Source organism: Capricornis sumatraensis, chromosome 10 (assembly GCF_032405125.1).
Source record: "Capricornis sumatraensis isolate serow.1 chromosome 10, serow.2, whole genome shotgun sequence".
Lineage (NCBI taxonomy): Eukaryota > Metazoa > Chordata > Mammalia > Artiodactyla > Bovidae > Capricornis > Capricornis sumatraensis.
Window position 1 is genome coordinate 35,433,706 of NC_091078.1, and position 16,155 is coordinate 35,449,860.

The 16,155-nt window shown below is 41.8% G+C and overlaps 1 protein-coding gene across 1 annotated transcript in view; it reads right to left on the reverse strand.

Moving 5' to 3' along the window:
* The window catches only part of MTR (5-methyltetrahydrofolate-homocysteine methyltransferase), a 113,427-nt gene that overhangs the window by 18,818 nt on the left and 78,454 nt on the right, over window positions 1–16,155 (reverse strand). Inside the window, exons 22-24 of the mRNA XM_068982985.1 lie at window positions 12,230–12,297; window positions 11,514–11,634; window positions 2,725–2,806 (exon numbers count right to left, since the gene is read on the reverse strand). Coding sequence (XP_068839086.1) covers window positions 2,725–2,806; window positions 11,514–11,634; window positions 12,230–12,297 — 271 coding nt within the window. The remainder of the gene's footprint in view (window positions 1–2,724; window positions 2,807–11,513; window positions 11,635–12,229; window positions 12,298–16,155) is intronic.

A 16,155-nucleotide genomic window follows, 5' to 3' on the forward strand; every position in this document is an offset into this window, starting at 1 on the left:
AACAAACTCTACCAATGCCTCCCGAAATGTGTCACCAGCAGTTACCCAACTGGTTTATCATCAGTCTTATATCTGCGTGATTTCAAAGGGTGGCTGTTCCTTTGTATATGAGAAGAACCAACCACAGTCGGCTGGACCACACAGTGAAGAACACAGATGCCCCAGCCTCCTCCTCTGCTGGCTTCCAGCTGGGCCAATGGTGCTTAAGCTCTTGAAGACAATGGAAGAGTGTCCTAGAGATGGAAGCAAGAGGCCAAGTGCTTCCCAGCTAAAGTGCGCCCTGACCTGTAGGGGCTGCATCAGTCCCGTGTACTCAAACGGGTTCAACAGCCTGGTCTTCAAATGGGAAATGTTCAGTCGCTCATTAGCATTTGAAAATAGCCACTAGCCTTAAAGAGAGTTGCGCTGGTTACTCACTCAACCATGGACCTGAAGTAAGCTCCTTAGGAAATACAATCCAAATATAAGATATAGATAGTGTTTCAAAATAGAGTTGTAGAAATGTACTTTATTTGCACATTAGTCTATGTCAATTTCAAATTAAAAAACTGTAATTTTATGATTTCAGCCCAATTTAATTTTATCTTAATGCTGCTGCTGCTAAGTCACTTCAGTCATGTCCGACTCTGTGCGACCCCATTGACGGCAGCCCACTAGGCTCCTCTGTCCCTGGGATTCTCTAGGCAAGAATACTGGAGTGGGTTGCCATTTCCTTCTCCAATGCATGAAAGTGAAAAGCGAAAGTGAAGTCACTCAGTCGTGCCCGACTCTTAGTGACCCCATGGACTGCAGCCTACCAGGCTCCTCCGTCCATGGGATTTTCCAGGCAAGAGTACTGGAGTGGGGTGCCATTGCCTTCTCCGTTATCCTTAATAAAGGAGCCTTATTAAACATTAAAAGAACAAGTTTAACTAATGCAGCACAGAATAAGGCCACCTGCGTGTCGATCCACACCTGCTACTTGAGGGATCTGTGGCCTCAAGAGTTACTAACCTCTTTGTTTCCGTTTCCTCGCCTCAAAAATGGGGATAATGAAAACATCTACTTCATGAGAATTAAATAAAAAGCCCATGTAAAGCACTTAGCGCAGTGCTGGGCACACTATAAATGTTTAATAATGTTATCAGGTACTGTACAGCTTTAATTCACAGGTCTGAAAGAAACTCCTTTGGAAAATGTTTCAGGAAGTGTGGTGGCCCTCATCCAGGCTGTGGGATAGCGCCTGGGAATGTCACAAATCACCAGGCCCCTCAGCGACCTTCCTCGCCTGCAAATGTGAAGACTGGACTAGATTGTGCTGCGTGCGCTCAGTTGCTTCAGTCATGTCCAACTGTGTGCGACTGTGAGGACTACAGCCCACCAGGCTCCTCTGTCTATGGGAGTCTCCAGGCCAGAATACTGGAGTGGGTAGCCATGCCCTGCTCCAGGGACTGAACCTAGGTTTCCTGCATTGCAGGCAGATTCTTTACCCACTGAGCCACCCGGGAATCCCTGGACTGGATTAGTGATGTTTAAATTGTGTGTGCTCATTTGAGGAGAAACAGGAATGGGATGAGGGAGGGGAAGGAAGGAGTCACTCTTATTTGCCCACTGAGTTTCCAGAAAAGACATCACTTGTAAAGTTTTCTGTGGCAAAAACATACTTGGAAACCACTGGATCACATGGTCACGTAGATTCCCAACAGCTATTATGTCCCATTATTCATGAATATAATGAAATACATAAAAAGAGGAAATGTTAGGCTTTATGATGGAGAAAAGCAGGAAAAACCACTAAGGTAAGTTGTTTATTATATTCACTAAATTCTGCGTTTTCAACATACATCTGTGGATGTTTTTCTGCCTTCAGGTAGGGTCAATTGGCCCGTTTCAGTTTAAACGTTTTTCTATCTGGAAATGGGTTATTTAAAAAAATTTTACATTCCTATTACTCAACCATAATAAAGAACGAAATTTTCAGCCACATGGATGGACCTAGAGATTACCATACTAAGTGAAGTCAGAGAAAGACAAATATCATCTGATACCACTCACATGCAGAATCTAAAACAGGACCCAAATGAATATATTTCCGAAACAAAAACAGAATCATGAGCATAGAGGACAGACTGGCGGTTGCCAAGGGGGAGGGAATGGGGGGAGAGATGGATTGGGAGGTTGGGATTACCAGATGTAAGCTTTGCATGTAGGATGGATAAACAACAAGGCCCCGCTGTATAGCACAGGGAACTATATTCCATAACGGGAAAGAATATTAAAAAAAAAAAAGAATGTATAAACATGTGTGACTTGATCACTTTGCTGTATGGCAGAAATTAACCTAACACTGTAAATCAACTATACTTCAATTAAAAAAAAACTGATAAATTCTACATTCCTTTAGGGAGAGTTAAGAAAGTGCCCATTCATATTTGTAAATATCTGTAAATGACTGAAATCCCCCTCTGGGTTGGTGTCCTGGCATCATTGCTCTGCTGCTCAGACCAGCACTGCCAATGCTGGCTCAGGAAGAGGTCCCTGAAAGCACAGGACACACTGACCCACCCTCCTCCGGCAATGCAGATACCTGCAGTGACCCCACCACAAGCCCTAGGATAGTCTGACAATTTTTTTTAGGAGAATAGGACAAAAACAAACAAAAGATTTTGAGCAATACCCTCAACTCTCAGTGCTCTCTGCTTTCTCATTACAACAGATCCGCAATAGCACGAGGCCCACACTCACCACCACCACACTCTTGGATGCATCCAGGACGTGGATCACAGGCGCACTGTATCTTGGGGCGATTTTAACTGCTGTGTGGGTTCTGAAAAGAGAGGTCAGGGAGAAAAACACATCCATCAGGGCTGACAGTTGCTACACAACTCCTGTTCAGAACCATTAGAGATAATGTGTTTCTACAGTGCTTTCCAGAGAAAAATTTCACAGTACTTATAAATAAATATCGAATATCCCTTGAAAAGCGAGAATGACCTTCTCCCCACCCTAACATGGGGAAGCCAAGGGGAAAAGACATGGATTTTTGGCCGAGGCAACAAAGAAGTCTAGGATCAAAAGAGGACAATGTCCTCAGCTCTCTGCCAATGGGATCAGACCTGTGACCTCACACTCATTAGCAGCCTGTCTGAACTAAGGGAGCAGACTGGCCTGGTGACTGCACTTTGCTGTCATAAAGGTCAAAGCGGAGTTTCTTCCTGCAGATGAACTGGGCCACCAGCCAGAGTCCCTGGAGAAGCAGGCAGTGGCAGGGGACATGTGACACCACTCCCCAGCTGCTGCTCCCCGCCTCCCACCAGGAGACACCAACACTCCTCCAACCCAAGCCCACCTTCTACTTGTCAGAAGGAAACTCGGACCTAAATAAATTCAACACACAGTAATAGAGAGAGGTCAAAGCAGCAAGATCTTATCCTAACACTGGCTCAACCCCGTTTCTTTCGCCAAACCTGAAAATGTCAGTTCTGAGGAAGAAACACTCTTTAATGCTTAAAATTACCTGATTTTACCAACAAATTGCCCTCTGATTGCTGAATGTTTATATCAATAGCACAGGCTACATATCTGCTATTTTAGCATAGAGCATAACGTATTAAAATGAGAACTGAAGATATATACATCCTTCCTTACTACATGCCCTGAGGCTGGGACAGAAGTGCAGACTTAGCCACAATTCCATGCACAAGGGTGATAACCATAGTTTCCACTCCCACTAAACAGACAGTGTTTCCAGTCTTCTCTCCTCCTTCTTTCCCCCTTAAAGCAGCAGCAGCTTTCCCCAAGTCACATACTTTCATATTTTTTCCCCTCAACTAAAATATATTCCCATTTGGACAGATGTCCAGAATGTGCTATTTTATGGGGGAAAACCAAACTAGCAAAAACAATGTGTTTAATAGAATTTTATTTAAAAAATAAACAAAACAAAATACTACCACCCTCACCGCGCCCCAACCAACCAACCTTCAAGTGTCTGAATAATAGAAAAAGCAAAGACAGATAGCAAAATGTCAGCACTGGTTACATGGAGATTAGAACTGGGGCTGAATCTGGGAAGGAAGAGACAAAAGTTTACTTTCTGAATTGTTTGACATTCAATAAGTGTGAATTACTGAGGCAATTTTTGAAAACCAAAAAAATAAAAATAAAAAAATTAAAGGTGTAATATCTGAGTGTGTTTTTAATAGGCTTGTAAGGAAAGACTCTAAAAACTCATTCCCAGTGAGACAGACAAAACCTCTAACATTTCACCTGTCCCCTTTCTCAGCATATTTCTCTACAGAAATAGAAAGCAAAGGATGAAAGCCATAAGCCACCAGAACTGGGCTGTGAGATGGAAGTTCAGGCCTAGACCAGCAGGCACAGAAGGTGCCCTCTGAACTGGGAGGCTGGCATGGCCACCAGCAGGGGGCACCGCACCACAGCCCTGGAGCAGCCTAACGAACCCCACCGACTCCTCATGACCATCTGTGCCTACTGTGTGCTTGGAGACCAAAGATTCTGAAATTACCCTGGGTAGTCTATGAGGCGGAGAAGATTTTCAAACAGGAGGAAAAGTTATAAAGAAGGATTTGCTTCCAGCTTCAAAACAGAACACAAGTCAAGACTGTATGCTTCCTCTTCCTCAGATGCTTCCCCAGCAACTTGAAACACACAAATATACCTATGTCCTTTTCCTCCATGAAGCTCCCCCAGGAAACAATATTTTAGGCCTGATGTGATTTCAGTGACATTTCTTTTAAAGCTAGTTGGTAAAAATTGAAATGTTTAAATCAACATAATTGATATTTGGTAAGTATCCAAGGTTTCTCAGTGCAATTCTGGTCATTGTCTATTTAATGGTCTAGAAAAGGGCGCTGAGAAGAAATGGATGGATTTCATGATTTAAAAAAACAAAACAAATCAAAGTGCTCCTTTCCAACATAAAAACTGCCCAAGATGGATGAGCACAGGCATGAAGTTTGAGTTTGTCCAGCTATCAACAATAAATGCTGGAGAGGGTGTGGAGAAAAGGGAACCCTCTTATACTGTTGGTGGGAATGCAAACTAGTACAGCCACTATGGAGAACAGTGTGGAGATTCCTTGAAAAACTGGAAATAAAATTGCCATACAACCCAGCAATCCCACTGCTGGGCATACACACAGAGGAAACCAGAACTGAAAGAGATAGGTGTAACCCAATGTTCATTGCAGCATTGTTTACAAGAGATAGGACATGGAAGCAACCTAGATGTCCATCACCAGACGAATGGATAAGAAAGGTGTGGTACATATGCACAATGGAGTATTACTCAGCTATTAAAAAGAACACATTTGAATCAGTTCTAATGAGGTGGATGAAACTGGAGCTGATTATACAAAGTGAAGTAAGCCAGAAAGAAAAACACTAATACAGTATATAAACACATATATATGGAATTTAGAAAGATGGTAGTGATGACCCTATGTAAGAGACAGCAAAAGAGACACAGATGTAAAGAACAGGCTTTTGGACTCTGTGGGAGAAGGCGAGGGTGGGATGCTTTGAGAAAATAGCACTGAAACATGTATATTACCATAGTGAAACAGATCCCAGTCCAAGTTCAAGGCATGAAACAGGGCACTCAAAGCCGGTGCACTGGGACAACCCTGAGGGATGGGGTGGGGAGGGAGGTGGGAGGGGGGTTCAGGATGAGGGACACGTGTACACCCATGGCTGATTCATGTCAATGTATGGCAAAAACCACCACAATATTGTAAAGTAATTAGCCTCCAATTAAAATAAATTAACTAATTAAAAAAAAAAAGAGTGCTTCTGGTTTGACATTGATTCCACTTTTTTCCTAAGCTTCCATTTATGCAAACTTCTCCAGGTGGAAGAATACTTCTTTCTGAAGTTTGAAAAAATACAAAACACTGGAATCTCTCCTCTCCTTCCTACATACCCAGAGCAAAGGGGTAGAGGCTGAGGCTGAATCTCAAATGCATCTCTGCTAAATCCCTAGTCAACATCTAGGATTTAATCAGTCACCTTCCATAGTGACCGACTAACTATGGCAGTGTCAGCCCTAGCCTAAGGTCTCCCACCTTGCTACCAGTGTGGATTAGGCCTCATCTGTGGTAAGTGGTTAGGTGTCTAACATGGAGGTCTTCCCTGAGCCTGTGGGACTGCTGGCACAAAGTCACCCCCAGCTGCAGGCTGGAGCTGATCTAAGAGGGCATAAGAAGAAACTCTTTCACATTCTGAAAAAGAACACATACTCCAAACATCTATTTCATGTCCTATCCTATCCCAGAATTAGCGTTTTACATAAATGCAGCATGACCAAAACTTAAAATGCGATGCGAAAAATGAAAGAAAATGGAAAATAAATTTCAGGAAAATTAAGATAGAATCAGGAGTGAGATTAGCATAGAAAATTCATTCCATGAAATCCTATACAGAGGAAAATATTATCAGTTATGTGATTCAGCACCATACTTTGGAGCAATTTAAAAAAACAAAACAAAACTCAGAAAATTACCTCCCGCTTTGAGCAATGTGACTTCCTGTTGAATTCTCCAAGTTAAATTACACAAAAGATAATTGAAAAAGACATTTTGCAGCTATTGGCTTTAAACCAGTTAAAAAATTGAGAGCTAACTGCCAGACTTTTGCCCTTGAGAAGTTCTGTAGCTAAAAGGGCCAGATTTCTATTAAAGTCATTTCTAGTTTGTGATACAAAATCATCTGTATTACAGACAGGAAACTGCTCAGTTTTCTATTCTCTTATTGCTGTAGGTTTAAAAGGGCCACTCTAAGCACATTTCTACCCACAAATGATCCCAAATCTGTATAACCCTTTCAGCTTCTCCAAGGATCCATCCTCAAGCCTCATTTCGAGTATCTGGGGGAACAGCTCTAATTCTCTCATGCTACCTACTGCAGGCCCCTGAAGTCTGGAAGAGCCATGCTGCTATTCCCTTCAGAAATCTGCTTTCACGAGAACTTGGAAGTCCTGAGCCTCCATCTGCTCAAAAAGGAGTTAGTAAAGGAAAGAACTGGGCCACTGCTAAGCCCTCCCTCTACAGGTCTGTAGGAGGTGATGATAAGGGTTCTCAGATGGCTTCTGAGACATTCAAATTCCTGAATGTGTTCTTGCAAAGCTGACTCTCCTGGAGTAGATGTCTTCTTACACAGATGCAAAAAGCACTAACCATAAAGGAAGAGATCCATAAATCAGACTTCATGAACATGAAGAACTTCTGTTACCCAAAATACCGCTAAGAAAATAAAATGTAAGCCATATTGGAAGAATCTGTTGCCATATATAAATATATATATATATATATATATCTGATAGGGGCTTCCCTGGTGGCTCAGACAGTAAAGAATCTGCCTGCAATGCAGGAGACTAGGATTTGATCCCTGGGTCAGGAAGAACCCTTAGAAAAGGGAATGGCTACCTACTCCAACATTCTTGCCTGGAGAATTCCGTGGACAGAGGAGCCTGGCAGGCTACAGTCCATGGGGTTGCAGAGAGTCAGACATCACTGAGAGACTAACACTTTCTGAGAAAGAGCTGCATCCAATGTGAATAAAGAATGCATACAAATTAGTAAGAAAAATGGTGAAATAACTAATTTAAAAAGAAAAAATTCAAAAAGTATATCCAAACTGTCGATATACATATGAAAATGTACTGAACATCATTAGTCAGCAGAGAAATATAAATGAAGATCTTATTAAGATACTATTGCATACATACTAAAATGGCAAACACTGAAAAAGGCGTAGAATAACTAGAAACCTCATAATTGCTGGTGGGAGTATAAATTAGTACAATCACTTTGGGAAAAGACCCTGCAATAAATATCTAACGCAGATGTTGTTGCCATATAGTCACTAAGTTGTGTCTGACTTTTGTGACCCTGTGAACTGTACTACACTAGGCTCCTCTGTCCATGGAATGCAGATGACCATACGTATCTTCTGTGACCCAGCAAGTCTGCTTCAGGGAAGATACACATTTATAGCAGCACGCCACATTAACAGCCCCAAACTGGAAAAACCCCAAATGCCCACAAAAGTAACATGGATAAATAAACCAGAGGACATTATACAATTCAATATTTTACCACAAAGTGGAAAACAAAACAAAACAAAAAAAACCCCGACTACTGTAACAATGAGTTGGGGCTTAAAGACATAATGTTGAGCGGGACACAGAAGAATATACACAGTAGATTAAGTATAAATAGTATCGATGGAATCCACTTATACAAAGCTGAAATGCAGGCAAAACTGGAGAAAGACATGGTTACCTGGAAGCATGACTACTGGCTTTTATTTTCTAAATAATTTTTCAGAAACTGTAACAGGCAAGGAAGAGAACCAGAAAAACTCATCGAAAAACAGAATACTGGAGTTAAAGAGACCTGGGAGATCATGGGAACCAGATGTCTGTCTCCTGGGAAGAACCTTCAGTTTTCCAGATGAGGAGAACAGATATTCTATAAGAGCATGAGGACTGTTGGTCATTACTGATCTAACTGATTACTTGGTATACCAGGTTATAACTGTTAAGAGTCATTTATGGCTAATGTTGCCAATGATACATCTTGAGAGGCTCGCCATGTTACTTCCGATCATTATTTAATCTGTGGCTCTTACTTGGTGAGAGATATAATACAATTAACTATTGGTAATGTTCCAACTTGGGCTTTTCTGGTGGCTCAGTGGCAAAGAACCTGCCTGACAATGCAGGAGATGCAGGAGACGCGAGTTCAATCCCTGGGTCAGGAAAATCACCTGGAGAAGAAAACGGCCGCCCACTGCAGTATTCTTGCCTGGGAAATCCCACGGACAGAGAGGTCTGGCAGACTACAGTCTGTGCGGTGACAAAAGAGCTGCACACAACTCAGAAACTAAGCAACAGCGATGCTCCAGCTTGAACAAGCAGCAGGATGTGGTTTCCTGATACTGAACTTCCAAGTGTAGTCCCCATAAAATCTTTCTTATTTGGAAACTAGCATCACATTCACACAACTCATAATGCATCTTATTACATCTGCTCATTTAAATATTTCTTTATTCTTATTTTACAACTCTGATTTTAAAAGGTCTTTCATGTTGACAATAATCGGTAGATTCTCTTACCATTCTCTTTACTAAGCTAATGAATATTCCCACTATAATCATTCAATTACCCAAACTATGCTCACTGAAATCCCAGATATTGACAGATAGTCATATTCCTGGAGAACAATCTGTCACATAATCCTAGCAGGTTAAGTTCTTCGTGGAAAAACAAAGCCAGTTTTCTAACATGAGCAATAACAGCCACACTACTGAGTTCTCCAAGTATGAGAAGCAATTAGTGGAGATAGAACACTGTAACCACTCATGAAAATGTGCTATTCAGATTAAAAGTGGGAGGATGGTCAATTTTATGTGCCAATTTGGCAAGGCCATGGTACCCAGTTTTTGGTCAAACAACAATCTAGATGTTTCTGTGAGGATATTTTTCAGATGTGATTAACACTTATATCAGTAGGCTCTGAGTAAAGCAGATTGCCCTCCAGAATATGGGTAGGCCTCATCTAATCAACTGAAGACCTTAAGAGAAGCCTGTATATTGTCACCCTCTTTATTTAACTTATATGCAGAGTACATCATGCAAAATGCTGGACTGGATGAAGTGCAAGGTGGAATCAACACTGCCAGGAGAAATATCGAAAACCTCAGATATGTACCCTTATGGAAGAAAGCGAAGAGGAACTAAAGAGCCTCTTGATGAAGGTGAAAGAGGAGAGTGAAAAAGCTAGCTTAAAACTCAACATTCAAAAAAACTAAGATCAGGGCATCTGGTCCCATCACTTCATGGCAAATAGATGGGGAAACAATAGAAACAGTCAAAGACTTTATTTTCTTGGGCTCCAAAATCACTGCAGACAGTGACTGTGGCCGTGAAATTAAAAGATGCTTGCTCCTCGGAAGAAAAGTTATGACCAACCTAGACAGCATATTAAAAAGCAGAGACATTACTTTGCCGACAAAAGTCTGCACAGTCAAAGCTATGGTTTTTCCAATAGTGATGTATGGATGTGAGAGTTGGACCATAAAGGCTGAGCACCAAAGAATCGATGCTTTCAAACTGTGGTATTGAAGGCGGCTCTTTAGAGTCCCTTGGACTGCAAGGAGATCAAAACAGTCAATCCCAAAGGAAATCAGTCCTGAATATTCATTGGAAGGACTGAAGCTCCAGTATGTTGGTCACCTGATGCGAAGAGCCAACTCATTGGTAACGAGCCTGATGTTGGGAAAGATTGAAGGCAGGAGGAGAAGGGGACGACAGAATGAGATGGTTTGATGGCATCACCGACTCAATAGACATGAGTTTGCGCAAGCTCCGGGAAATGGTAATGGACAGGGAAGCCTGGTGTGCTGCAGTCCATGGGGTCACAAAGAATCAGATATGACTGAGCAAGTGAGCAACAACAATAAAGAGAAAAGACTGGGGTTCCCAGAGGAAGAAGGCCTTCTTCCTCCAGACTGCCTTTGGACTCAAGATTCAACAGCAACTCTTGCCAGGCCTCCAGCATGCCCACCTTCTCTGCAGATTTCAGTCATTCTTGCTTCCAGAATCACATGAGACGGTTCCTTAAAATCAATTTCTCTGTCTCCCTCCCCCCATGCCCCATGTACAGACATACATCCTGTTTGGAGATTCCTAACTACTACAAGTGGCTTAACATACAGTTGTTTCCAGTGTGAAAGGAACTCTGAATAGCTTTGGCCTGGCCATCTACTGTATTTCGTATCAGAAACGAACTGCATGCTTGTGCGACCACCAGGACCAATGCTCTACCTGGGCACTGCTCCCTGCCAAAGTGAGCTATATGGGCATAAGGAATGTATCAGAAAAAGTCTACTACCTCTAATTAACATACCTCTCACCAACTAGCATTATGATCATGACCCCAGGAGACATCTGACAAAATAATGATCCTGTGACCAAACTTGAACTTTCTCTTCTTTAAATTATTTGACCCAAAGGTTCCCAAAAGCTCTCCTCTTCAGAAACAACTTCCCAAAGTGATCCTCTGATTCATTTTCTCTCAGTCAGCTTTCTATCTCAACTATTACAAGGTCAGAGTTTCTTCAACAGAGCTTGTAATTACTCAGACACCTGCTTCAGGACAGAGAGTGGGCTAAAATTTAAGCAATGCCTTTGTGCTAAAACACACATTTTCACTCAGGTGCTCATTAGAAGTCTCAGGGACTGAGCAGGAGGTGAGAGGATTAAGGGGAAGAGGATTACAGGCCAAAGGAATCCAAAAACAGGTGTGGGGGTGGCAATGATGGAGGAGTTTCCTGCAGCAGGCCCCCAAATTATTCTGACTCTTGTGGCACAAAGACTGGAAAGTTCGTGTGTTTATAAAATAAGGAGCCAAGGTGCTATGTGTAGGAAAAACCTCAGGTTTTATCACTGTTTTTAAACACTAGCATCTGTGAAAATTTCAGTGAGGCATGAAGCTCATTAGCATGACTCACCTGGAAGTGGTAGCTCCTCCAATCAACAATGGGATCTTTATAGCTAGTCTCTCCATTTCCTTAGCGACAAAAATCATTTCATCCAGGGAAGGAGTGATGAGTCCTGACAGGCCAATTATATCTATTATTTAAAAAAAGGAAAAAAAGAACAATGAAAAGGAGGATGTGAGAAAAAGAGAAAAAGTATGAAGACTCATTTTCAAAACTCTGTAATAAAGACCACAAGCCAGAAGATAAATTCCCAATTTCTATGAATAATTTTGAGACTTCTTTTCTGACTGGGGGTTTTCAATTTATTGCTTGCTTTTGGTAGTAAATATGATTTGCAACTTCAGGTTGCAATAATCTGCTTGCCACCGTTTTAGGAAAAGCCACGAAACTGTTAGTTCAGGATTTCCCAGATGGGATATGTCACAGTGTCAGAAGAAATATAAGAACACACACACAGAGAGAAAAACAAAATCTAATACAAGTTGTTCTAAGAAGCCTGTCCCCATACCCCTTCCTCGGAACTATATAAGGAGTTTCACGGTTACCTATTCACCCCTTTAGTCCCCCCCTTTATAAATGGCAATGACAGAACCCTCCAGGCAGGAGCTGTCGGTTGAGTGCCTGCACGTCCCAGTAACCTCCATGGGCAGGGGCATCACCCTTCGCCGACAGATACTGGGAGAACACAATTTACTGAAATGCCCGGGAACCCAGTTGCATAGTACCTGCTTTGTGGTCTAGAGCAGCCTTCAGTATCTTGTCACATGGAGTCATGACTCCTAAATCAATAACTCTGGGGTACAGAAATGAGATGTGAGATAATTAACGAGATCCCATTAATTATCAAAAAAGCTAAAGGAACATTCTTATTTAACCATTGAACACTGCTCTCGTGTAAACTGGAATCACACTGAAAAGCTCACCGAACACTGACAACCGACTCAGTGATGACTGCCATTGATTAGGAACTGACCGTGGGCAGGGGCTACACTAAGCTTTTTTAAGGACCGTCGCTGACACAATCCACAGAGCATCTAATTCACCTGTTTAAGGTAGCCTTTGGTACAGGACATTATTTTCTAAGCTCTGGTAAAATATATATAATACATAGCGTGCCATTTTAACCATTTTTAAGTATGTAGTTGAGGGTCACTAGTTAGTCGCAATGTTGTGTAACCATCACTACTATTTAATTTCAAAACTCTTTCATTGCCCCAAACAGAAACTTTATAATCCCTCAGCAACAAGTAACCTTTACTCTGCCTTCTATCTCTACGAATTTGCCTTGTCTGGATATTTCTACAAGTGGAATCATACATCATTTGTCCTTCTGGGTCTGGCTAATTTCACTTAGCCTAACATCTTTAGGGTTCCTCCCCCACTGGAGCCTAAGTCAGAACTTCATTCCTTTTTAAGGCTGAATAATATTTCATTGTATGAATGTGCCAGATGTTTATCCATTCATCTGTCAATGGACACCTGGGATATTTCCACTATGCTAAGCCTTCTATATAAACAATCTTGTTTAACCCTCACAGGAACTGTACGTGGAAGCACGATCATGGGGGCCTGTGTCTTTTTTGGGGGGTTGGGGGGATTGTTTTCATATATTTATTTCATGTATTTATCCAAATATATACATTAGATGGACTGTTATAAATGGGATTATTGCATTAAACAATATAAATATTTTTATGTTTGATTCCTATTTTAAATTTTATTTTGAGGTAGGTTTTACCAAAGAATACTCTTTTTAAAAAATTTTTGAAAACATGATTTTTACGTTTTTAATAAGGAAGGGTCCAGAAAATCATGTGCCCGGAAGTTAAGCATTTTGTCCAGCCAGACAACTATCTAGTAGTGGAGCTGGGATCTGAACCAGGGTCTGACACGAAAACTCGTCTTCTTAGCCATGGAGGCCAATAAAGACGTTAGAGAAGTTCACTCCGTAAATATCTACTGAACAGTATACCCTACGTGGGAGCCAACAAGCAGGATAAGGAGAAGAGGTCAGTTCCTGGACATGAAAAGCTGATGAGAAGGCAAGCTCCCATTAGTCAAAGGAGAGGGAGAAGGAATGAAAGGACAGCTACCAAGAAGGACGAGCAAGACTCAAAGGGAGAGCAGACCACGGTGGGCACACGAGGAGAGTGGGACTGGGCGGAGGAAGCCTGGAGCGCGCCCTCGGACAGAGCGACTCCACGGAGCTGCGACTCAGGAAGGAGACGGCTTCCTGGATCTCAGAGAAAACGGGATTCTAGCCTTGGAAAATGTTCTATAAACTACTCCTCTATTCTAGATTTAGAGAGCACCAAGGAGGTCCATCATTTTGACAATGTAATTTCATCATGAGCATTGGTTATAAAGATGTTTTAAAAATTACAGTGCACATTTTCTTTTGTTTCCTCATGTCAACAATTCCTAAATAACTAAACAGACAAAATGATTATAAGTTAAAAAAAAAAACAAACAATGCTTAAGAACCACTACCTGACATCATAGCAGCTGTTAACAGTGGGTGCTGAACACCAAGGGCAGGAAGGAGCGTTGCTTCTCATTATATACCTGTTTATATTTAAGTTGGATTTTTTAGCTTGTTATCATAGTACTTAAATTTCTTAAAAAAAAATAAACTAGCACAAAGAGAATCCTCAGAAAGCGGACAATTTCAAATCAATGATGACTCTCTTCAGGTCTGTTAACACTAATCCACTAGAAAACGCGCCACAGAGGTTGATGATGGGGCACTGCATGTTATAACAGGGGTGAGGTGGCCCCTTTCTTTCTCTTTAGCACACTGCACACAGTTCGGTAACTGGATTTGTTGGACTATGACTAAATACAGCCTATAACACTAAGTGAAAGAGCATATTGCTTTTACATCAAGACAAAGAGGTATGGATTTCAAAGCTGACGCTTTCAACATTGTATGTTGTATTTTAAGAATTACAACTCATCAGTGTGATGGTAAGAATCATCTCGCTCTCAATCCTTTTTCTTGTTTCAGGCACTCTATCTTTCAGGAACATCATGTGTCTGCTTGCTTTGTTGGAGGAAAAGTAAGAAGACCTTGTGGTCAGATAGAAATAGAGGAAGGAGAAAGCTGTAGGGAGTGAGCTCAGAGAAGAAGAGGGCATCTTAATGGTGATTATTTAAAATTTCAAAACATTAAGTTTTTTTTAAGAAATCTAAATGGAGCTCTCAGGTAGTCATCTGGATCTGTAAGCCTGCAGCCCAGGTGAGCGATCCAAGCTGGAGATAAAACCTCGGACTTGTTGGCATATTACATGGCATTAAGAAGTCCTGAGACCATGTGTAAAATATTTAGAAAAATGAATTGCCAAAAGTGGGTAGGGGTTGGAGAGAAGGGGCTGAGGGAAGAGTGGGAAGAGGAGGGGAAGGGGAGAGGAGATGACAGGGGAGAGGAATAGAAAAAAAAATTCATGAGACTGAATGAGATGATCTAAGCCTGTCTGTCCAGACCTACTTTCATCAGATCTGACTTATCAAGATCCCCAGGTGGTCAGAAGGTGCACTGAAGTCTGAGAAGCAGTGAGGGCAGACAGAGAAGAGGTCCCAGAGTTAAGCCCTGAAGTACTCCCCTTTAGGGGGGTCACACAGAGAAGGAGCAATCAGCAAGAGAGATGACCAGCCATTAGGGAGGTTAAGAAGAGGTCTGGAAACAATGAACTAGGGGCCTAGAGTATGACGAGTTCAACTTCCAACTTATTAGGCTGCTTTAACAAGTTTTTCTGGGAAACAGTCAAAGATATCACTGCTTAGAGGAGCACTTTATAATGTTTTCCATGCATAGAAAATAGTACTTATGGCCCTGGGATACAGGAAGGAGGCTACTTGCCACCAGGGTCAACCAATCTAGGACTGGGGCTGTCCTCAGTCATACCCTGGAGAAAGAAGGGGATGTGTTTCTGGGCACATGTGAGTTAAGAAACTGCTGGAAAGTTCTGAATTAGAATACAGTGTGGTAAGTGCCAGGCAGGAGGCCTTTACAGTGTGCTGTGAGAGGCCATCATAGCTGGACAACAGTTTTAGAAGGATTCCAGGAGGGTACTATCGCCTGAATCTTGAGCAAGTATTAGCCAGGTGAAGGAAAGAAGAGGGCCATCCAGCAGAGACTAGCACAACGAAAGTCTAGAATCATGAACAACTGGCCCTGGGGAACACTGGCTGAAGGAAAGGATCCGAAGCCTGGATCAATCCCATCCCTGCCCGCCGCCATCCTTCCCACCACCCCTCCCCATTTTCTCTCCCCTTTACTACAACTCTCTGCTTCTCCTGCATACCTCTACACCTCCCTTGGCTTTCTCTTGATTTCCCTTCTGCACTCTGAGCTATACCCCATGTCTGTAAGCCTCTTCTTATACACATTCTTTTATTTTGCCACATGAGAGATTAAAGAAAATAAAAATGAATGCTATGGAAATTTTAAAATTTTACAATCATCATTCTAAAGTGATTATAACAGAGCTGTAAACACAAGCATTTAATTTGGGCTTCTAATTCAGACAAAATGTAAGCTGCACCAAATGCCTTAGCAAAGGCATCCAAAACTATTTAATGATATATAAAATTTTGAAAATAAATCTTGTAATAGATAAATCCCCTTTTACTCTCCAGAAAGAATTAAAAA